Raw genomic sequence first — 24,140 nt, forward strand, 5'->3', positions numbered from 1 at the left:
TAAAATATTCCTAAAACATAACACTGCATGCAAACAATGTGTAACTTGATATTTTTTCGATGCGGGGTTCCCCTCCCACCCTCACAGACACCCAGTTTTGTTTTTTTTATTATCTTAAACAGTGCACAAATGTTTTGGTTCAGCTTTTCAATTACGTTTGAAATTTAAAAAAAAAAGAAAGTCTTCCTCTTCTCGCGAGGGCTGGGGTGCATCCCGCTCCGTGCCCTGCGCTGCGTGATGACGTAACGCTGCGTCTGTCCCGTCGTCGTCCCCAGCGTCCTACGTCATATCTTCCAACGCGACCGCCGCTTCCTGGCCGGCCCGGGCCGCTGCCTCAGGCCCCGCTGCTCCGTGAACCGCTACCCGGCAGACTGTTACTCCCATCCCCGGTAAAAACCAAGAAAACACGGGTCGTGACCGGCTTCGCGGAGCTGCCGCCGCGGTGAGTGGGTGAACATAAATCCCCGGCAGCAGCAGGACTGGGTGAGTGCTTGTTGGAGGAGTTGTTTTGGAGTTTTAAAGCTCCTCAGAGCCGCTGAACTGATTTGTTTAAGGAGGGCACAATAGTCAACTGTCTTTATATCTCATTACAGGTAATTAAAAAAAAACAACTGCTTACATCAATTCCCTGTTACTGTCCAGACCCTATCACGCTGTTCACATATATAAAGAATTACGTTTTCATATTTTATCCATAATGGGTTCGTTATTGGTTTTTAAAAACGTTTCAATAACATTTATCCATTCTAATGTAAATGTTGTATTTGTTTACGTACTATTGTAAGTTTTCTTAATAATAATGTCGTGTTTTATTAGTATTATATCCCCACATTCTATTTTAGTTTACTTTATTAATTTCTTATTACATCACCCACACGTATTTACCCGTGTTATTCACACTTTTTACTCTTCTGTAGATATTTAACTGACTAATTAAATTATAATTCATAGGACATAAAACAAGGATGATATAACTGATTCTGAAAGGCAGCACTTAAGATGTTGCTTATAATGGTTTTAATCAACTCAATTTCATGTCCTGTTTTAGGTTAATTATCTCATAAACTCATAAACTGGTTTCACTGGGGAAAAAACAACTAATTCAATAATTGTTCTTCAAGTATATCTTGAACATTTCAGTGAATGGCTGTTTGAAGTATCTGTCAGTCTAATACTATGTTACGAGATAACAGCATCTCCTGTGACCAACAGGTCTGAAGCAACGTCTATCTGACCGCCAGTGTGCAGGTCCCATAATAAACATAAATTACCTTTACATGCATAAGTATACAAGCATGATGTCATTACTGAGCTTTTTTTGAGCAAGATATATTGTGTTTTTCTTAACCACAAACACGATACTCTCCAAATAGCAAATGCATGGCAAAAAATAGGCACTGTGTACTTGGAGTTGTGGACATCTTTCTTATGTAATTTCTACTCCACATATCTTACTTTTCTCCTCTGATAATAATGTAAAAACACCAAATCAGAACTTTTACTTGACTACTTCATTGACATTTTGCTGCCAGAACATCTTGACGTATTATATTGAAGAAATTTTAAAGTGCTATATTGGTGTTTTTCTTAAACCTATAGTTTGTGTTTTTGGTATTGTGGTTGATCAAAAAATCCAGCCTATCCTCTGTGTGGCTCTCTTTTACTATTTTTTGTTATTCACATTCATTGCAGCAGTTTTCTACAAAAGGCTTCTTTTCAATTAGACGCTATTGTGACTCACTTTACCATCTAGCTGTGCAAAGTGGTATTAGGAGACTGAACATCTAGATTAGTTAATTAGCTTGTTATAGAGATCTTTGAGATGATGTCCTATGTTTAACTTCCTTCAACAAACTTTTTTTGGGGGGATATTACATGGGTCATATTATGCGAAATTCACTTTCTAATGGTTTCCAAACCGTGATATTCGTCCCCACACCTGGAGTGACGCCCCAGAAGTGAAGACAGTCTGTCCTCTCTCTCCCTGGCTTGTTTCAGGTTTTAAAAATTGTGTTGCTCCAACCAGCCAATCAGAAATCAAACCCTATATAGTGTCATCGGGGGTTTAGTCAATCCCAATCAAGGTAGGCTCCTCCCTTTGACTCCTCCAACAATTAGGCAGCTCTGCTCTGGCACATGGCACCACGCGAGGAAGTACTTCCTCCTCTTGCCAAGATGGGCATGTGTGGGCGGAGCCAGTCCAGCTCACACAGACACAGAAGATTCTTAATGCAGCTCCTATGATCCAATATTCAAATGGAGGAAAATCAAGGAAAAGTTGAGTTTGGGGCAAAAAACTTTGAATATAATGTTTTTGGATCAAAATGACCCACGTGAAAGTGTTGAAAAGCTGTATAATATTACCACTTTAATAAATAAAAATGTTCAGCTGTGGGAAGTAAATAAAGGTGAAATCTCATCCAAAGACAAATGGATCGACTGATTCCGTACTCTCTCACACGTCTCACATAGTAATTTTATGGTACTCATTGTTGATTAATTGTTCAAATGAGTTGTACACGTTACCCTCGGTGCTGTGTCATCAGGGCCAGGCCATAGCGACGGGCAGCCTGAGGTGCGGCGGCTGTGGTGATGGTGTTGGATTCAGGCGGAGTCCTCATGGATCAGGTCAAGGCTGAAAGCGTCAGGGACTTGCTGGAGCCAGAAGTCCAGGCACGTCCACCAAAAACTGCCAGCAGCTCCGGCGCCGTTGACGCCAAGCCCAGATCCTTGGGCAAAAGGAGCAACGTCGCCAAGAAGGAGAAGGTTTCTCACAACGGTCTCCCGGCTCAAACCGGCAGCCAGACGGTGGAGAGGAGGTCGTCGTCATTAAAATGTGGTGCCACGCCAAGACCGCCGCTGCGCCGTCCCCTCAGCCTGGAGGTGACGCCTCAACGCTTGAGGGGGTCTCAGGACCACATGTCGGACCGGAGGATCCTGCAGCCCCCGTGGAGAAGCGGTTCCGCTGCGCCTTCGCCCCCGGCTCGCAGCCTGACCAGTCCCAGCCTCGGAGCGGGAGGCTGGATGCGCCGCAGCGAGAGCACCTGCTCCGTCAACTACTCGCTGGGGCCGCGGGCCGGCAGGGGGCAAATGCGACCTGCGACCTCGCTGCCCCACATAGCTAAAGGCACAGGGAGCTCCACGCCGTCCACATCCGCCAGGCCCTGTCTGCTCGTCGCCCTCAGACCTCTGAACCTGGAGCAGGAGAAGCAGACTTTCTTCCAGTCCGACTACAAGTACGAGCCTCAGTTCGAGTACACGCAGCCGGAGCCCAGGAGTGTGCTGGAGAAGTACCGAGAGGGTTCGGGCCTCTTCCTCGAGCAGGTCGGTTCAGAACTAACGTCTGAAGATGAAGATGAAGAACATCCGACGATGATGCTTGTTTTTTTGTTTTTTGATTCTCTACAGGCTGTTGGGATCATGGAGTGCGTCCTGAGGAAGTTTGGCTGTTACGAGAACTTTGAGGAGGTGACCGGCGGCACGGTGCTCCCCAAGAGTCAGGTCTGGGCTGCCGTACGCAAATACCTGCAGAAAGAAGGCTGCGTGGGCGAGGTTGGTACACAGCAGTGTTCGTCTTCAGGTTGTCCGTTTCCTCATACTCTACGCCTGGTTTATCCAAGTTGACACCGAAGCGCAGGGTGCATGCTGGGCAGGTCGCCAGTCCATTGCAGGGCCAACACAGAGACACCCAATCACACACAACCTATCGTGCAGGTCCATCGGTTTTTGAAGTACATGCAAACTCCCCACAGAAAGGCGTTAAGACAATAGACAAAGGTTAATTCTGACCTTTTGTGTTAGAATCTACACAATTAAAAATTGGATTAAAAATAAAAGTGTTTGAAATGTTTGGTTTTTTTTGTGTGTTTTTATTTTTAGGGAAAGAAATTTTAAAAACAAAAATTGATCTTGCTTTTTTTACACTCGCAAAACAAATTTACTACTCCAGCTTTGAAAAAAAAAAAAACGTATAATGTGTCTAAACAGGAGATTGAGAGAAGGGACAGCAGCCGCAGCTCTTTAGATGTGCTTTTAGTATATTCAATGTAGTGATTAGAGGGATCCATGTAAATATTCACATCGTAATTACTGTGATTTCCTTGTTTTCTCAGTCACTTGTTGTGTGCGTGTGTTTGACGTGGATGTCGGTAACCTGATAAACTCTCTATTTGTTTGAGCTGCCGACAAAGCAGCCATTGTTCTACTGGGCGATGAACGTCCTACTGTCTTCTACAAGTGGAAAATATTTGCTTGATGAAAGACGAGTCAAATTAAATCTTACTGTAATCCAGGGCTTCAGTCTGTCCCGCCTTTTCCGCAGGTCGTGGTGCGTCTGTCCGACGAGCTGCTGTCTCAGGCCGTGATGGTGGTGGAGAGCTGTCGTCCCACTCTGACCATCAACCTGGCCGGAGCGCGACAACACTGGCTGGAGGGGATGCTGCGGCACGAGATCGGTACGCTCGCCTCCACGTCGGTTATGAAATTGTTCAGAGTTCATGATTTACCAGCATCTGAAGTGTCTCACAGACTTACCGTTGATAAGATGCAGAGACTTTAATCTGAGCTGTCGGGACATTTCGAAACCAGCCAGCCATAACAATTGAAGTGAGTAACAGAAATGATCTGTTTATCTCGGCACCTGCTGGTGGGGGGGGGATAAACAGTAACAGACAGTTCGAGGGAGGATTTGGGCAAGTATGACTACAAGCGCCAACATGTGGTGACGAGGCGACTGAATGAATGAAAGAATGAATTACTGGTGGATTTCTGGTCACCAACAAATGCAAATCTTTAACCTGCAGCTGATGTCGTGTCGACGGTATCAAAATCTGTGAACTGGCGTCAGATTCACCAGCGGCCAAGGCTCGTTAATCCAGTTTAAAAAAATAAAAAAATAAATAAAAATGTACGGGACAGATGAATAACAACACATTTTGTTATAATATTATCCTGTGATACCTACACAAGACCAACCTTTTAATCTGTAGCTCATTAAAGCCTTGACTTTCATGCTTCTGAGTGAAGAGGAGAATTTAAAGTGCTTTGGACGACTACTCAAAATAGCACGTTCATTATTATAGTCTCGCAATGCTCACAGATCCAGTTATGTTAGTCCAATTATGACATAAGACGATAATTACTACCCCCTGGCTGTGCAGCTCTGCCTCCTAAGCTGCAGTTCCTATTCATGGAGAGACAGACGAGTTCTTGCAGTGATTGTCGCCGACATGAAGGAATAAAAAAAAGCTCCAGAACACATCTCCTCTCCAGAATGCAGTGGATTGATTCCATCTTGACGACAACAATGAAGTCGCCTGTATATTATTCCAGTCTAGAGGGAAAACTTGTAGAGAAATCATTAGCCAGTGTTCTCGGGTGGATTTGAAGTTGCCGTGCCTTTTTTAGTTTTTTTGTTTCCGGCTGTTAATAAAAGTGCTGTATTCCTCCTGTATTCCTCATTTTACAGGAGTATATCAATCAGTTTTGCACAGAACACCATAAGTGTAATTTGTGCAACATTAAAAAACAAGATGTACCTCTAAAAGTCGACCCAACCAAAAGTCCCACCAACTGACAGACATAAAAGATTTTTGTACCAGATTCAAACACATCAGAACTGAATCATTTCTTCAGATTTTTAATATCGGGGACTTTTCAGTGAGTAGAATTGTTGAATATTTGTTTTACAATCAAGGTGAAAATGTAAAACCTGAAACTTGAAATTCATATTTAAAATCCAGATGATCTAGTCTGACTCCGGTTACCAACCTGAAAATGTAGGTTTATTTATTAACATGACTCAGTGGCTGCTTTTAGGAGGGGAAATGTAAAATTTTGCTTTAAACAAGCTTTTAAACCAACGAGATTTACATGCTCAAATATACTTTTTAGATATGCAGCTGGTTGAAAATGTTATTCTGTGGCGGTTAATGAAACTTTTCTTTGTAGTTGAATATATAGATTGTTATCGGATAGCACAAAGTTGGTGAGGATTAGTGTTGAAGTCATCTGTGAATTTGTATAAACTCGTTGAGGCAAATTCAAGATTTTACATGAATTTACCATATGGAAAATTCCCAATTGCTGTAAGTGCGTATCTGATTTGTAAAAGGGAGGGGGACTTGAATTCTGTGACGTGTCCTCCTCAGGCACACATTACCTGCGAGGCGTGAACAACAACCTGCAGCCGTGGGCCTCCTCGGAGGGCAGGAAGCAGTTCGGACTGAAGCCGGCCAACCCGACGGAGGAAGGCCTGGCCAGCCTGCACAGCGTGCTGCTGAGGAAGCAGCCGTACCTGTGGCGCGCCGCGCTGCTCTACTACACCGTGTACCACGCCAACAGCATGAGCTTCAGCCAGCTCTTCAGCCACATCGCGCGCTTCGTCCAGGACCCGGACGTCCGCTGGGAGTACTGCCTCCGGGCCAAGAGGGGCCAGACGGACACCTCGCAGCCCGGTGAGCCTCCCTCGGCGTACAGGCTATTCATTAGCGACGCATGACACCGGAGCTTTTGCCAAATATTTGTATAAAAAGTTAAGCCCCCGCCCCCAATTAGTCTTTGTATGTCACCCTGTCATCCAAAGAATGTATTTGCACACACTGAAAACAATCGAATCAGGTCAAATGGACTCGGTCGTATTTCCTGGAAGTCGTTTTGGATGAGGGGAGAAATTAGCCAAAGGTCTGTTGCTTTGAGCTGTCGCCTACCTGGACAAATAAGAACATGCACACGTCATTATACGTTTACTTTGCACCTTTTCACGTTGACTGGATTGACTGAAGACTCACATTCGGAGCGTATGAATTCAACTCCACTAGATCTTTTACGGTGTTGCTTGTAACGTTTGGTCTTTTTGGCACTTTTAACGGCACTTTGGGCAGCCTGTCGGTCTGGAACCGGACTCCACAGGTCATCTTAATACTTCACAAGGTAAATAAAAGGCAGAGTGAATACGCAGGTGTATGCTTACACACCCAATTGTGTAAATACATCCAGATTGGAGTGTCAGCAAACTTTCTAACGGGTCTATTCAGGCCACGTTTCAGTCAAATGACACTCAGTTTACGGAAAATAATTATCTTCATTCTTTATTGTAGTTTGTCATCTGTTGAAATACTTAAATTAAAATTCAAAACAGTTAAACATAGTGTAATAAATACAGTTGGACAAATAAAAGTGCAGAGAAAAGCTCTTTATTTGACTAAAATACAATTTTTTACGCTATGAAGTCTGTTTTGATTGAAGTGCCAAAGATATGAGCTGGTTAAGCGCAATCCCTTCAGCAAGCAGTTTAGCTTTAAAGTTTAACAGTATTCGTGAGCTCAAGTTGAAAAATTCACAGGATTTACAGGTTTATCACTCAGAAACCGCAAAGGGAACAAATCATAAAGTTGATTGGGAAAATAAAAGCTGTTTTATGAACAAGTACTCCGGCCGTGTTTTGTTCATCTTGTCGTCTTCTTTGTGTTTCAGGCTGTTTCAGCAAAGATCAGGTTTACCTGGACGGGATCCTGCGGATTCTTCGGCACCGGAGGAACATCGACTTCAAGATGTTGACTTCTTTAGGAAAGGTTGGTGCAAAATATATACCGATAAAACATACTGATACACTAACGGGTGATATATTTACTCTCTTGCTCTGGGCCTCTAATACAAGCCGTACTCATCAGGGCTGAAACGAGTTAATTCAACTTGAATTTCTTCTTCTTCTATTTCTTATTGCTGTTCTCAAAGTCACTGAATTTTAACTGATAAAGTTTTATCAGATCAGCTCTCTCTCTCTCGCTTGTTCTCTGTTTTTGGATAGAAAACGTCAAAGATTTTCAACTGTGGTTATGCTGTGTCAAAAACAATATTTGGCAATGACATCAAATGCTTCTCGGTTGGTTTCGGATGTTAAACAATCTTAATCTTCCCTCTGTACATGCTGTGAGTCTCTCGTGTGTTTATTCTGCAGCTCTTGAGAATCACTTGCTTGTTCCAGTTGTGCTGCTTGAAAATCACTGCAGTAGTTTGGATGATTGGTTGTCTTAAGTCAGTCAGTGGAGTACAAAGTAACGTTACAGTGCCTCTGCTGGTTGTAGTGGTCATTGCGGCAGCAGTGCACTCAGCAGAAGATAGTCTTCATGATAGGGTAGGATTTATTACATGAAAAGTTTTTTTTATGACCTATTTTTAGAATATTTTAAATATTTGCAGTTTATAACTATGACATATATTTATTTAAATAGATGTATGGATACTGAAAGTGTCTATTCCGGGTCTTTTATTGAGGTAAAAGTAAAGAAAAGTATTGATTCTGAAATACTCAAGTGCAAAAGTAAAAATTTGCACTTCTTTTGAATTGATTGGACTTTTTCCTCGGGGTCTTAGCTTGTATGCACACATACAATATTTGTCTGCGGTATACACCAGCTTAATTTCAACTTGTATATAAAACTCAACTTTATTTAGGACTTGCAAAACTAAGTGCTGTATTTGAAAAGACATAAAAACATAAAGTGTGAACAGTATAAAATAAAACGATAAAATGGCAACAATAAAACAGGTTTAAAGTCTCCCGGTGGGTTAAAAAAAATCAGGCTGGACTTTATATCTAATGGAAGCAAGGAGTTTTGGTTCTCACATTGCAGCTCTGAATCCCCCCCCCCCCCCCCCCCCCCCAGGTGTCTTTTGAAGACGTGGAGCGGCTGCGACACCTGGCAACGCTCCCCCGGACCAGAATCCCTCACTTCATGCGCGACCAGGAGCGCTACCTGCAACATCTGGACCACATCGTCGCCGTCAACGAGCTGGACGACTCCACGCTGGAGGAGCTGCTGCCCTGACCGGCCCGACCCCCGACCCCGACCCCACATCCGGAGCCAAGAAGAAGAAGAAGAAGAAGAAGAATCGGAAGACACCGGTGCTCGGACTGAGTCGTGCCGCGCCCCGAGTAAAATATACAGTATTCCCCATGATTGAATTTTTTCTTTTTAGTAAAACTTGAATGACGCAAACAAAAAGGGACGTACACAGTAACACCTCAGTCGGCATTTTCACTTGTGTCTGATGCATGTTTACAAGTTTGCCGCCCCCCGCCTCTCGCCTTTACTCCCACTATGAAGTTACCTCAATACTGCAACTCTACGATGTAACCAACATTATCAATGTAATCACTTTCATAATCCCGCGCTTTATTTATGCAATTATTTAAGGTTTTTTTAAAATCTTTTTTTACTTTGAGAGCAAACTGAATGTCTCTGGTATTAGCTTTATACCTTTGTTTTTATTTAGACGACGTTGTTTTTATGCCTTAGATCGTTTCGCATTATCAAGCGAAGGACACCAAGGACGCCACATCTCCAAACCCCCCCCCCCCCCCCCCCCCCCCCCGGGGGGGAAAGCTGAAACTGGGCGGCCATGAATCTGTTAAAATACCAAGTGCCCGCGGACTCGAGTCGAGCAGTGAATGAATTCTTCCCGGGGGAGTATATTCAAAATATCAGTGTTACCAAGAAGATAATCAGCTGTGTTGTCTTAACCGTGTCCTTGGTGTTCCTCCTGAGTATCAATACGCTACTGTGACGTGACCTGCTCCTGAGCTCCCCCTGCTGCGCAGCAACCAAACTTTAACTGCAACCTTAAAGGAGAGTTTGGCATTTTGGGAATTGTTACCGCTCCTGTGGAGAGGAAGGCGATGAAAGAAAAAAAGTGCTGGAAGTGTTGGAGAACCTGGTGATGAAATAACTTTTTATAAAGAAACACAATCTGCAAAAAAAAAAAAAAAAGACTATTCTTGAACATCCACTCAGGTTTTTCAGTCAGTTAATTTAGTCTCTGCTTCTGCGTATTTTTATATTATAACTCACAAAATTTACAAGATTTTTTATTAATTTATTTATTATTTTTTTACAGAAAATGAACTTCGACTAACTTTTGCTTTTGAAAATTTCAAATCACTTCTCGGTCGCACTCAACTTCTTCACCAAAGTCTTTATCAATATAAACCGTCAAAACCAAAATGATTTATGTAAAACTAGTTTAATAAAACTCACACTGTCGCTCTAATGTCGGTCTACTTTTAACATGTAACAGCCTGAACAGGTCTAATATCGTTGGTTGTCAGAAACGCGTCACTATAATTCCACTTCTGTTATCTTATTACTACCTTTTAGTAGTGATGGATGAAGCTTCATGAACCACTGTCTTTACTTTCCCACCAGGGGGCACTATTGGTTTTAAGATAAGAGGCTGAAAGACTGGCAATGAAGTGTGCTTCCAAACAATTGAACAGACTGCGCCATCTAGTGGCAGTCGGAAAATAAAGCCAGACGTCACTCCTATTTAATTAAAAAAGTTCAGTTACCTTCACCATTTCTTTGCTTTAGTGAGCTGCCGTCTCTGTTCTGCTGCCACTGTTTAAACTATTTCTCTAAACTCCTGTTTACGGTTTGCTCCTGACAGTGAAAGATGTTCCCATAGTAACATTAACCTGAATGCAGTCGTAGCCATTAGTTTATTTACTGCCTTCTGTCATACAGGAAGTAGATTCAGTCACAAACAGCTCAGCTCACTGCAATCGTACAACTATTTCTTCTCAGCAACTACTTTCTTCTGATTTTAGCGACTGTAATCAAGAATCAATATTACATAAACATTTAAGACCTTTATGAAGAGGCATCCACATTTAAAGTTCAGGGGGACTGAACTGGATATTTAAAAAATGTTTATTTCTTGAATTTTTATAGATTTTTTTTGCAGCTTGTTAACTCACAGCTTTTTGATTCAAACACTTTCTAAACCAACACAAGCCAAACCGTTTGAACTGTTCTTTACATAATTCAATTAAAAAAATGCCTGTGACGAGCGGGTTAAAAAAATTATATAAAATGTGGGTTCATCTCTTACAGCGAAGTAAGATAGTTTTCTGTGACGTAGTAGCAGTATTTAATCAGCTGGGGCTCCACTGACTCGTTACACTCAACAGGAAATCTCCACACGCGACGCAACGCTTCCCAAAATGTCAAACTTTTCCACTGCAGTACGTCAAAAGTGCCAAAAGTGGCATCTTTGAAAACTCTCGTCGGGCTTTTTGTGATTTGAGCCAAACAGAGGAGGAAGCAGGTTTGTGGAAGGCGTGCCTTCGATGGGCGTCGAGCTCATCCGCTGTAACTGGCTGTGTGCTTGTAGGCTGCTTTTTACCGTGTTTGACACTTAAACTTCTGATGTCAGTCAGGGCATTCATTCGGGGCCGAGTCGTCTGTAGCAGACCGAAACAATTAGCAAGCCGGACGTCCAGAAAAAAAAAGACAAAAAAAACCACCAACACGAACTTGCATCAAAGTATAAATGATTTTCAGACGTGACGTTTCGTACATTTCCTCTGCCCGAATGAATGCACCTGCTTGTTCACACACGAATGTTGCACAAGTGTTTGTTCTGGGAAACTTCTTGAATTTCCAGTTTATTTAATAAAATAAGACACAATTATGAGCTCTCTGTTTTTTTTTTTTTTAAATATATATATATGATTAAAACACACGGCTGTTCAAAAGGAAGCGTAACTTATGTGAAGAGCAGATTTTTTAAAAGTGACACTGGTTTATATTTTTCCAAGGTGCCTGCAATTCTTTTATTCAGTGCATTAAAAAAAATGTTTTATAGAAAGAAGAAAAAAAAAGATTATTTCCTCAAGTTGAAAGTTTTGACCAGCTTGCAATTTAAACGACTATTTCCAGACAAACACACGGAGTGATGCAGAGAAGGATCGGGAGCTGAATGTCGATCAAATCTAATCTGGCTCAGCCTCCCGCCACAGTCCTACATTGAAAATTATTTGGCACATGCTGAGATTTAACATCCTATTTTTAGATATGACGGATAATTTGGCTTGCTTAAAGTACATATCTTTTTTAGTTCTTCATTTTACCGATAATCTTAAATCTTGGCTACTTGTTCGTTTCTCTCATCTGTACAAAATCATCATCAGAAAGCTTTTGAGTTTTCACATGTGAGATTTCAGAAAGTGTCCGATCTGTAGATTCGACGAGGCAAGGAAAAATCCGACACGAGCCTTTAAATAAAAATGGTTTATTCTCTTTCAATATAGCTTTTTGTTCTATCCATAGCAGAAAAGAGCCTCCACGCCACTCAGTGCTTAAACCTGGAACCGGATCTCAGGTCACCACGAGTGTCGTGGTGACCGACAAACGTCTTTACAGCAGCGGCGCCGGCTGGACGCCGAGCCAACAACTGGTGCTTTGCTCCTTTTTAAAAACAGATGGGAGGGAAGAGGAAAGAGAGGAGGAAGAGAGGAGGGGGGAGGAGGAGGAGGGGGACAGGGTCAGATCTGAGTCCAGATCGGGTTTTGTTTGTGGCTCGGACCAAGCAGCGCAGACTCCCCGGGCCTTTGTTGGGAGAAGTTGAATCCGTGCGTGTTTGTGTGTGCTGCTAATTTGACATCTTGCTCCAGTATGGCTGTTGATGTGGAGGCAGAGGTTTCTGCCACGAAAAGGTCACAAGTTGAGGTAACAAAGATTCTTCCTGAATGAGCCGACGACAAAAAAACAACAAAGAAAGCACATGTTACCATTTTGTTCGTCTTCTAAGTGAGAAAAGTAAGGTAAGTATCTCATTTAAAGCCATTTAGAACAATTGACGCGGTTAAATATTTCTAAGTTTCTAAACTATTGAAAAAGTTTGAAAACTGTTTTTGCAGGAAAAGCTTTATAATTATACACTGTGATTTACTCTACTCTTGAAAAAGCAGAGTATAGAGTTAATGATCAAATAGAAATGTTTTGATAGTGAATGTATTGTTTTGAATAAAATGTGGATATTCGTTGGATCCTTTCCGTCTCCAGAAGGTTTCAGGCCGAAACTCTCGGGTTTATGAAATACAGGTTTTTAGGAATTCAAACATTTGAGAAAGTAAATGAGAAATGTGACGATAAAACTATCCAAACCCAGGCGGAGAACGTCTATAAAGGGATGAACTTAGGTTTGATATGTGAAAGCAGCTGCAGCATCACCAGCTGGTGGAGCAACATATAACGTATTAAATCAAGAAAGGTAGGTGTGTGTGTGTGTGTGTGTGTGTGTGTGTGTGTGTGTGTGTGTGTGTGTGTGTGTGTGTGTGTGTGTGTGTGTGTGTGTGTGTGTGTGTGTGTGTGTGTGTGTGTGTGTGTATACCTGCTCTCTGGTCATCATGTTGCATTGGAGCTGCTTATTGCCTTTGTGCCGTCTGTGTTGGCATTCACTTGTTCCTTCACCACAGGGTCTGAGGGACACAAACATACAGAAACTTCACATCTCATCTTAGAAAAGTACGAGTTAAACTCATAAGGTGATTTGATTCTTTAATATTAAAGCAACAGTGAGACGTTGCCGACGTGTAAAAGCCACATTTTAAGATAAACATCTGTTGTTTACAAACTCAAGATATTTCAAAAATAACTTTTTTTTCCCACATTCTATTCATTTAAAAAGGGCTAGGATTAAAAGTTATCCTTCTTCCTACCCCCTTTTTCAAACATGTAAAACACATTGTAAAATTGGAGTGTCTCTTCTTCTTTTTTCATTCTGCTTGTTTCTCGTTTCTTTTTTCCTTGGACATTAGGAAATACCAAATACCATATGAAATTACCAAAATTACTATATTATTACAGTAGTGACCCGTTTAAGATACGTTTTTATATTTACAATCAGTGTTGTGCCGATACCGATACCAGTATCGGAAGGGTGGGCCGATACCATACTAAAAGCTGGTATCGGTAGGTACCAACTATTAACCCGCCAATACGCAGCGCCGTATATTTTTCTCTCTTCCGACTCTCACTCACTGCTGCCCTGACCCCTGAACGATGTATGGTGACGTATTTCAGTGTATGCCAAGGAAAGTCTCATATCTATATCATATGTTATTTTAATTTAAATCTAACTGGGGTTGGACTACTGTTTTACATGTATTTACTGGTACATGGATATTGCACTATTTTGTGGCATTTGTGAGCCAAAACTCAGGTTTAAGAGAAGTTTATTCTTGTTTCAGTTTCACCCATACCAGGTAGGAAATAAAAAAGTTGTCCTACATTTACTGTATTGGTGTTTTTTTCCTGTTTCAAAAAGGTTTAAGCAGTGCTAGATGAAGCCATAATAGCAATGATTTATACAACCAAGTGAGTAAGCAGTTCTTAAGAATTGGAAGAAAAACAGGCCATATCTTTTTTTAAACACTGCGGTATAGGCAAGTATCGGTATCGGCAAGTATCGGTATCGGCCGATACTATGCAACCGGGTATCGGTATCGGGACACAAAATTGGTATCTGAACAACATTATTTACAATCGTGTGTGTGTTTATACATTAACATTTGTTGAAATTTCCCAGTCGTTAGGATAGATTAACAGTTGTGTAAAAACAAAACGAGCGAACAAATGACCAGCTTCCTAACTTCACCCCCTTCTTAAAATCTCTATATTCACTACAAACTCAGTCAATCATGACTACTTTAACTGAGACAAGCTTTGTTTTTGGTTCTCCTCAGGTGATTGCGTAACTCCTCAGTCTGGTTTCTGCTGTTGTGTTGGTGACCTGGTGTTGCTGCAGACCTTCGTGCAGCAGGTTTGTGCTCGAGAGCAGCGAGTGGCGTACTCACAGAAGTATGGGTGCTGCATGGCCTCGGCCGCCGTCAGCCTCTGCTGGTGGTCGTAGCGCAGCAGCTTGTCCAGCAGGTCCAGAGCCTCGGGGCTCACCAGGTGCTGGTTCTCCGACTGGATGAACTGCTCCCAGCGCTTCCGAGTTTGCCTGGAAAACACGTGGTCAGAGAGGCGTCACAGGATGACGACGAGAGTCGCATAATTTTAACATCTTCCGACTCTCGAGATCAGTGTCTGCTGATACTCACTGTCCCAGCAGGTCTTTGAAGCGAGTGTCCAGTTCTATGTGATATTTGTGCAGATAGCCAAACAGCTCATCTGTGCCGAGAACTTTAGCGATGCGGACCAGCTGGAAAACGAGACACATCGAAGGCTCGGTGAGGAGAAAGCTATTTCCCCACAATGGTTTCACGAGTTTCATCTCCACAATAATAACTAAGAGTATTTTCATATTAAACCTTGTCCTTTCACTTCCTTTTCTGAACTCTGCTTTCATTAAAAATGCAGAGTTTCTCAGCCTCTGCGCCAATAACAGCGTCGCCTCAGAACATTGGCGAGAAGCGACGCGAGGCACCATCAACACGATTGGCTACTAAACATGTCAATCAAATCTGGAAACACACACAGCCTCTACTATAAACTATACTGAGTGGATATAAACAAGTGTAGAGAACTTTACATCTATGCATATTCATATCCTTTACTCACCTGGTCATAATTGTCCTGACCGTGGAAAAACGGCTCCTTCAGAAAAATCATGCTGGCCAACATGCAGCCCAGACTCCACATGTCCAAACTATAGTCATACATCTTGGTGGTTAAAAAAAAAGGGGAAAAAAAGGGAGAAATAAATACAAAATAAACACTTGGAATCATTATAAAAACACACAAACGCTGGCAGGTGATAGTGGATTAATAGTACCTGATAGTCCACTAGCAGCTCAGGGCCTTTGAAATAGCGGGAGGCCACCCTGACGTTGTATTCCTGAGCGGGATGGTAAAATTCTGCCAAACCCCAGTCTATAAGACGCAGCTGAGTCACGGAGCACAGAGAGAGAATGAGTTAACCAGGAAGTCATCAAGACACTTCCTGATTAAAATTTTTTTAAAAATCACTCGAGCAGCCAAAGAAAAGTACAGTATAGTAGTAGATTCCAACTTTTCCTAATTGTGAAGCAGATCAGACGTCGTGAAATAGGTTAGTTTTACTCTACTGATGATATGTTGTTCTAGAAAGGCTGCAGGCCTCCTCTCCAATTTAATCAATTCAACTTTATAGAGATACAGACTACAGCTGAAACACTACAGATACCTACTCTCATGAACATACAAAACCCTTCAAGATCTCCTCTAGATTCCAGAAAGTGTCTAATGGTTTCACGCAAATCAGATTTTTACAACCCGAGAACAGGCAAAGCAGTCACAACCGCTGGGAACCCCTGACGTAAATGAGCTTGAACATTTCGTTACGGTTTCTGCATTTGATTACACAAATGAACATGATCAGCACCTTCCTCATCTGGTGGTCGATCATCACGTTGTGGGGCTTCACATCCCTGTGCATGATGCCCATACTGTGACAGTAGTCCAGAGCCTGGAACAAGACACACAGAGAGAAACAACATTATCTGCATTGCAGCACCGCATCACTGATCCACTTTCTCCTCGCTGTGCTTCTAAGTGGGTCACTGGGTTGACCAGAGGGACGAATGTTAAGTGGACCGAAAGCTGTGCGAGTATCATTCATGTAGCGATTTGTTTGTTTAAATTCAATACACAAAAACACACACACACACTTACAATCCTGCAGGCTGTGATCATTGGTGGAATATGATAGTTTGCGCCTCATAGTAATAATTGCTACTCTACTGATACCTTGTATTTCTCATTAATTGAGCGAAAACTATCATACTAAGATACTAGAGAAGATTAGTTCAGTAAAGGATTGATAATGGATGGAGTTTGCATATTTTCCCTTTGCCTACTCGGGGTTCTGAACTGAATTGTTTCTGCAAAGCATCGCGATGGGGATGTGGACAATTCTGCAGCGATAAAACATAAATTATCAGCTAGTAAAGTTTTTTTCTTGATTTTCCAGCAATGCAACAATAAAGTTGTTTAGAGAACTGACGACAGGACGTCATGTGTCGGCAACACAATGGCAGATTTATATTTCACAGGATTCATTCTTGATACCAACTTGATGTAAAATCAACAGACACTAATTAAATACTGATGATGCTACTGCAATACGGAGAGCATTTGATGTAAATGGACGTTATCTTCAGTACTAAGAAGGGGCGTGTCCGAGAACTTTTCCGTTTTCTATTTCAGTTGTCCGCTTCCATCAGAGGCCTGATCGCACGCAGACATCGACCAACAGCTCAGCAGATTTTCCACGGCAGTGAGATGAAATTACCTTGAGAAGCTCATACATGTAGTAACGGATATCGTAGTCTGTCAGCTTTTGGTAAAGCTCCTGTGGAGAAGAAGAACAAAAAACATGTTCACGTGTGAAATCCTCCCAAGAGGATTCATCAGTTATGTCTGTACAAGTGCAAAATTAACCGGAGGGTTATGCGTGTTATTAATAATGGATACTGATGCCTTTCGCATGGATGGTAGTTGTGCAACTTAGGTACCTTAAAATCTGTGTTATTGATGCACTCAAAGACAAGCGCTGGTGTTCGGGACTGCAAAGAGAGGACAAACACACGGCTCAGCGCAGGAGAACAGCAGGTAGGTGGAGATCACCGTCATCCAGTTACAAGCATGGCTGGATTATCACGGCTGACATACATGCCCCACATGCAGCAGGAAAATAAAAATAAAAAAACCAAGCCGTGACCCGGGGTGTCTCTCACTCACCACGGGGTCTTTGACCGTGTCGACCAGGCGGATGATGTTGGTTCCTCCTCGCAGGTTTTCAAGGATCTTGATTTCACGTTTGATTTTCTTCTTTTTAACAGGCTGATGGGAGAAAACAGGCAGTGGTGATGCGACAGCGGACTGAAGAAACTACTTTACAGCAGAGAGCGTCAACGTTTTAATGACCAAAGCAAAACAGCGTTGGAGCATTAATTTACAATAATTTACAAGCAGCGGGAAGATTTAATTGAATCGACATTTAGATCTTAAGAAGCATTTTTAATACTTTTTTTTTTTTACCCACACACACTGGTCATTTTGACAAAAAAAAAAGTTGGTTTTGGTCATTTTGCAGTTTGCGGCCTGGAGGTCAGGGAAGCTTGTGACTGGACGGTTGCTGAGAAAAGTGGATTTCTTTTGCTTTTTGGAATTGTGTCACATTTGGTTAATTTTGTTTCCTGCTTCTGTTTGTATAATTTGTGTTTTTTCTATTTGACATAGCAAAGTACTGTCCATTTGAGTAAAGTATCCAGGTAGTAAACTAAGCTCTGTTGCTCAAATACAAATTTCACTAAGACAACGTCACTGAATCCTGATTTCCCTGTCATGCTGCAGCTTCACAAACATTCTTTATATTTATTACAACTAAAAAAATCTAAAACTAAAACAGATGGATTAGACAAAAGACCAAAAGACCATGGTTGTCCAGACAACCTTTACCAAGAATTAGGAATGAACAAAAGACAAATTGTTAAGTTCACCACGTAAGATCTTACACTCACAGAATAGTATTTTTGAAAAGAAGTACTAAAAGTCAGTTTCTTTGTGGCACTTTTGATTTTGAAGCTTAAGTCTCAGCTTCTTACACATGAAACGAGTGAAATCTTTGCTCCTTTCAGTCCTTTGGGTTATGAAACAGTCAGATCTGCTCTCCTCACCCGGTTCATACCGTCCTGTCCACAGAGCAGGATGGCTGCAGGCTTCACCCTTTCTGTTTGGACGGTACGGATGCTTCAGTGAGTCTCCAAATAATTAATTAATGTGTAAATGCATTTATTTATCTGAGCATTGTTCTCATTATTGATTGTTTGGCATGATTGGAGGTATTGTTCAAGTTTACATTTTGCTGGCTTAATCCTTTCACTAGTAGTACCTTCATGTTCACTGATTAATGTTAAATTCTGTTGTCATTTTATGTCAGAAACAATGTTTTTCTAACAATTTCAACACAAACCCATTGCATACGTGGGAAAAATAAATAAATTCTACAATTTCATAATGAGTACTTATTTGTAGTCCTTAAGGAAAACTTTCCAGATGCCATTTGTTGTTAAGATCATCAAGGCTTCACAAATGCACACAGAGTCTTTTTATATCAGTGTAAAAGACGATATTTGACCAATGTAACCATGAAATGTCAAAACAACCACAAATACTGTAACTAATTACGTGCCTAATATTTCCATTAATACTTGGCTTTATCACTAAAGTCACATGAAAGAGTTTGTGGAGTGAAGCACTCAGTTCCCAGCTATTTTAATCAACTAAATCGATTGATCTTTCTTTTTTTTTTTTTCAACATTCTGTTAATTGCAACCCGTTTTTCAGGCAAGAAAAACAATTTTAATGGTTTTATAACAATTCCAGGAATTCCATGACTGAGGCCGTGTAGGAAATCACACATTATGAGAGCATGACTGTAACACCACTTAACACTAACAGACCGATTCTGATGACATTAGTGAATGATTATAGTCTCAGTGGGATTGTTCTGTAGTACATGACCACAAAGTGAGAGCTGCCGTCTCTCTCAGTCATTAACTGAAGCTGCAGTAAAGAGACTCTCGTCACTATTTCACCAAAATATTGTTTACTGGAGAAGCCAGCACATCAACAATCCTGAACTAACAGTCCTTCTGACAGATGTCCCACGGGAAGTACCAGCGTTTACCCTTGATGCATCGCCGGCTTTAAATACCAGTTCATTCTCTTTATAAAGAGCCGCCTGCATGTTGGTAGTTTATCTCAGCATTTGTAGCTGCTTCTTATTGTCAGTTATATTCACTATTATGAGAATCCATAGAGTGTCTTGTGCTCGCTCATAGCTTTTTTTTTTTATATTTAATAAGCTGTCCATCTTCATGAACATCAACTAACAGACTTGTACTTTTTACTTTGTATGTCTACATCACATTCTAAAAATGTATTTGGAAATTAAATCTTACATAATTTCTTCTGGAATTACAAGGGGAAAGGGAGATTCCTCCTCTGGTTTCTGGACAATACAGCTCCATGAACATCAACAGGACTTCCTAATTGAGTCTAACTGAAGTAGCAGAAATGTTATTTCTCCAAGTAATTAATTAGAAAGTTGTGGAATCACTGACCAGTAAATAGAACCTAAGGAATTCATTTGTACTTGTTTGCTCTGTCTGTGTTCCCTCTTTAAATTCCCATACACCTCATCTCCAACCCCCTACATAACTACAATCTGACTGGAATCATTCATTTTCACTGACTTGTACCAACGAGGGCTCTGACCACAATGTATGATTAATAAAAAGTTAAGAAAAAAAAGAAAAAAGGAAGAACAATCCCAAGAATATACATCACATGCTCACTTTGAGGATTTTCACCACCACTTTGTCGTTGTTGGTCACGTTTATGGCCTCGAACACTTCGCTGTACTTTCCTCTGCCCAGCTTACGGACCAGCTGGTAGTTGTCTTGATTGCTGCGGACAGAGCGGAGACTGGTTAGACATCCGAACGCTCGGCTCGAGAGCCTGCACGGGTTACACTCCGCTGCTGTACCTCCAGTTTGGCACGTGTGCGTCGTAGTCCCAGTACTCCCGGTTCTTCTGTGTGTTGACTTCGGTGTACACCCGAGCCTTGCTGCTGGCCGGCGTGGATCCGGGCATCGCTAGCTTCGAGGCTCCGTGTCGGGGACCCCCACCTCCCGCTGAATACTTGTTGGCTCGATACTGGAGGGCAGCGCACCGGCTCTCCTGATGACGCGACTCTAAGATCCCGGGGTCCTGCTTACCATTGGCTTTGGCCGCTTGTGCCTGCTGAGGAAAGGCTTTGGGCCGGTCCGACGCCGCAGCCGTGCAGACTGACAGAGCTAGGATGACTGACTGAGTGAGGCTCCTGTAGAGGAAGGTCTGCAGGGTGGGATAAAGAGCCGCCAGCTGCAGGGAGAAGGTCGGTTTAGTAATGTAAAAAAAAATAACTAGAGGTATTAATCTGTTGTCACTTTGATTCTCAAATCCTTCGGTATAACTGGTTCACCGATTTAAAAGCAGTTAATTGTGCCGGCTGCAATTATATAGTCATTAAAAGTAATTAAAGGTTATTTGGTTTTGTAAGCTCCAGTTCAATTTCAACATTGAATAACTCGTTTGAGATGTATGGTTAATTTATTTAAAAAAAAAAAATTTGGGCTTTGTGTTATTGCAATTTTAGAGATTTTCTGAGTCATTTTAGTTTGTTTTTGTCATTTCTGTGTGTTGTGTGGTTGAAGTTGTAATTTCGATCATTTCAGTCATTCTGCAGTTATTTCTTGTCACTTCGAAAACGCTGCTTCAAACTTTTTTAATTCTTTTTGAGTCTTTTGAGCTCATACTTACCTTTGTGAGTCAGCTTGAGATTTTCACTCATTTTCGTTTTGTCTTGGATGTTTTTTGTGTGCACAATAGCTATTACGGTTGTGTGAGGATTCCTAACAACATATTTCTTCTTTTGAAAATCATTTTTATGTCTCTTGATGTTACACATTTTCAGAGAAGTCGCTTGTGCTCATCATTCAGTGGTTTGATCATTTGTTGTGGGTTTGAAACTGCACAGATAATATGGAATGGTTATATATTGGTGATATCTTCTACTGTCATTTTTGCCCCTCATATAGTTCTACGTAATCCTTGTGTTGTAATATCACTAAACTGACATGCTGTGAACAGTTTGTGCTTCAAGCACCCTTAAGATTATAGTTTATGCCGTATTTTTCCACTTACTTTCCAATTTCAGTGGTATAATGTACCTCTTGGTTGTCATTACTTGAATTTCAAAAATGTTTCGGAGCAGAGTGCCAAACATAAGGCAAGTGGGCCAAAACCGGCCCGCAAGAGGGTCCAATCCCGCCTTCCAAACCACCAAGCAAATAGTTGAGTATAGCAGACACACCACTGAGACCAGAGTTGAGATATTGACCAATCTGGTGGGGTGAATTTATAAAGACTTGCATAATACAATTGTGTTACGACACCGTTTCGACACATTTCACTATATGTTGTACCAGAAAACCTAATTTAAAATGGATTTACGTTGAGATTATAGTCATTTTCAGTGGTCAATTGTTTGTGTGGACATATGACATATTCATTTCATATAATCCGCACCACAACAAAGAAATATATACCATTTCAAGTATAGTTTTTAAATTTAATTGTTAAATTCATTGCACTATTTTACGTTCTGGTCCACTCTAGATGAAATGGAAGCAGTATGTGGCCCTGATTTGAATCCATTTTTGTTTACAACGCCTCTTATTAATTCTAAATACAATATTTAAGTTTTTTTTTCTAATTTTGCAGGTTGTTTTAGCGTCATTTTGTACCAGTGGGATATAAATATTTGGCTGTAACAGGTTAATTTTGTCTCTTTTTGTGGCGTATTTTGTATTTTAGTGGTCCAAGGCAGCAGACAATTAACCCATCCATAGTTCAGAGTGAATTAAATGGTTTCAGAACCGCTGTGTGACGGGTTCAAACCCCGACTTGAGGTTTCACACTAACCTAGAATACATTTAACGGGCGGGCGAAGGGCTGAGCTTCGCACCGTGTGTCAGTTCTCGCCTCACTAACGAGCATCATCTCCGACACACTGAGGCTAACCGCCAGTGCTAACCCGTTAGCGTCACCTCGCGACCCGACTTGGCGCAAAACGTGAACATTTCACCCGGTGGGGCGGCAGCGCACAGACCCCGGCGCCGTCAATTGATCACGCGGGGAGCACTTCGACGTCAATTACCGAGAATTACCGACGGGAATTTCAGACAAATGCGGCGAATAAACGAAGCTAAAGTTAGCGGCTAACCTCGTCGTGGAAGGCTCGGTGCTTGGCTGAAGTCCGCCCGGCATGAACTCGGCGCTTAGCTCGCTGCTCGCGGCGCTGCGGCCCCTCCGGCTCTCGATCAACCCGCAATGTGGCCGAATTGTTTCTGCTCCGGAGATTTACCGAGGTGGCTCAGACGGAGGAGGGAGGCGGTGGCGGTTCATCTAGCGGCGGTTCGTTAGCAGAACCAGGATGAGCTTCGTTTTTGCAGTAAACATCCCCCGGAAGTAAACCGAGGCGCGAGTCTTGTCACGGAGAGTAGCTGTGATTAAAACTCCATGTTTCCCGAAAAATGTGGCGCTCGGCGCATATGCAGACAAGACACGCGATTCCCGGGTGTAAATCTCATTAACTGGTGCTTAACAAAATCCTACATTTATAAGGTCGCAGTAGGTGAGTTTTAGCCAGGGACGGACATTGGGGGGCGGGGGGGCAGGGAAAAGGCGTGTGAGAGGCCCCCCCCCCCCTCCCCTATCTAAACAACTAAAAATAATAGATATAAATTATAACCAAAATTAGTGACAAATAAATATTGCAGGGTTGTAAAGATATACACATCAACTTTAAATTAATTTAAAATGCGTACCCCCCTGGGGAAAAAAAACCCTTGGAAAACACATAACTCAAGAAATTATTGTCATGACTCCATGTATAAAAAAGTATTTGTACTTTTATTCACCATCTTGGTTTGTGGTCCTTTTTTGGTTGTTTTGATCCCGCTGCATTTGTGTTTAGTTTGTTCTGTGCATTTCATATTACATTCTTTAATTTCATATATATACACACACACACACTTATTCTCTCAAAGAAATGCCAAATCTAGCCGGCATGACATTGTAAAGGTGTTGCAGAGATTACAGAAAATAAATATATGACCTGCAATCCTCTGAGCTTCCTGAGCGCCTTACGTTTATAAGCCTAAGATAATACTGAGACATAGAACATAAAGCGACTGTAAAAAGATGTTGTGGTAAAAGATAATGAAATAGCATTAGCAAAGCAAATCTACGGAAGTGAGTTTGTAAATATGCAGCTTAAGAAGCAAAAGACCTTAACATCAATATCTGAAGATACACTGTGCCAAAGAGGATAATAGACAGCACTTTTAAAAGAAATGTCATTTTTAAAAACAAGCAATTGTATTCTCTGCACTAACAAAACAGAAAAAGAGGAAGTTGATAACCTTAGGTTATTAACTTTCAATGGTTCAGCTTATTTAATTAATGTGTGTGTGTGTGTGGGGGGGGAGGGGGGGGGGGGGATGTCAAGACATTTGGGGTTTCCTTAAACCTCAAATGTCAACATCTAGTCGACAAACATCACCCAATGTGGTTTATTACAATGGAGAAGTAAAGCAGCCACAATAAACAGCACAAGGTTGGTTTTTTTGTACAGTCTTTTTTACCTGTAACATCTTTAGCTTCACTTACCATCTTTAATGCTCACAAAATCTGGGAAAATACACATAAATCCTAGAAGTTATTGTCATGACTCTTAAGTATAATAAAGTTGTACTTTTTATT

At 41.6% G+C, this 24,140-nt stretch overlaps 2 protein-coding genes across 5 annotated transcripts; one reads left to right on the top strand and one right to left on the bottom strand.

Annotated features, from left to right (window-relative positions):
* Window positions 1–295: 295 nt before the first annotated feature.
* kiaa0895l lies at window positions 296–9,790 on the top strand. Its single transcript, XM_080493147.1, has 7 exons — window positions 296–483; window positions 2,547–3,324; window positions 3,409–3,552; window positions 4,322–4,454; window positions 6,150–6,455; window positions 7,474–7,571; window positions 8,667–9,790. Exons 2-7 carry the CDS (start codon window positions 2,593–2,595, stop codon window positions 8,826–8,828), a joined length of 1,575 nt encoding a protein of 524 aa, XP_080349273.1. The 5' UTR covers window positions 296–483; window positions 2,547–2,592; the 3' UTR covers window positions 8,829–9,790.
* Window positions 9,791–12,052: 2,262 nt separating this feature from the next.
* Window positions 12,053–22,971, bottom strand: LOC308127826 (casein kinase II subunit alpha'-like). Of its 4 annotated transcripts, none has more exons than XM_080493171.1 (13): window positions 22,600–22,971; window positions 20,320–20,696; window positions 20,129–20,240; window positions 17,508–17,609; window positions 17,282–17,332; window positions 17,059–17,118; window positions 16,150–16,233; window positions 15,562–15,672; window positions 15,348–15,449; window positions 14,888–14,988; window positions 14,639–14,787; window positions 13,174–13,261; window positions 12,053–12,525 (listed from the first exon to the last, which is right to left on the bottom strand). In XM_080493171.1, the coding sequence occupies exons 2-12, from the start codon at window positions 20,424–20,426 to the stop codon at window positions 13,188–13,190; spliced, it is 1,053 nt and encodes a 350-aa protein (XP_080349297.1). In that variant the 5' UTR covers window positions 20,427–20,696; window positions 22,600–22,971; the 3' UTR covers window positions 12,053–12,525; window positions 13,174–13,187. The 4 variants fall into 4 exon arrangements, with proteins under 4 accessions (XP_080349297.1, XP_080349298.1, XP_080349300.1 ...); XM_080493172.1 differs by having other exon boundaries at window positions 22,741–22,846; XM_080493174.1 differs by lacking the exon at window positions 17,282–17,332 and having other exon boundaries at window positions 22,741–22,829.
* Window positions 22,972–24,140: the final 1,169 nt, after the last annotated feature.

Source organism: Lipophrys pholis, assembly GCF_963383615.2.
Source record: "Lipophrys pholis genome assembly, chromosome: 2".
Taxonomy (NCBI): Eukaryota; Metazoa; Chordata; class Actinopteri; order Blenniiformes; family Blenniidae; genus Lipophrys; species Lipophrys pholis.

Bases quoted from the DNA above. Each gene is read 5' to 3' on its own strand.
- kiaa0895l (XM_080493147.1), top strand. From the start codon at position 2,593: ATGGTGTTGGATTCAGGCGGAGTCCTCATGGATCAGGTCAAGGCTGAA. The intron at 6,456-7,473 runs GTGAGCCTCCCT...TTTGTGTTTCAG, and splicing joins GACGGACACCTCGCAGCCCG to GCTGTTTCAGCAAAGATCAG. The intron at 7,572-8,666 runs GTTGGTGCAAAA...CCCCCCCCCCAG, and splicing joins TGTTGACTTCTTTAGGAAAG to GTGTCTTTTGAAGACGTGGA.
- LOC308127826 (XM_080493171.1), bottom strand. From the start codon at position 20,426: ATGCCCGGATCCACGCCGGCCAGCAGCAAGGCTCGGGTGTACACCGAA. The intron at 17,610-20,128 runs GTGAGCATGTGA...TTCTCCCATCAG, and splicing joins TGGTGGTGAAAATCCTCAAA to CCTGTTAAAAAGAAGAAAAT. The intron at 14,788-14,887 runs GTGAGTATCAGC...CGTGTTTTCCAG, and splicing joins TTCAAAGACCTGCTGGGACA to GCAAACTCGGAAGCGCTGGG.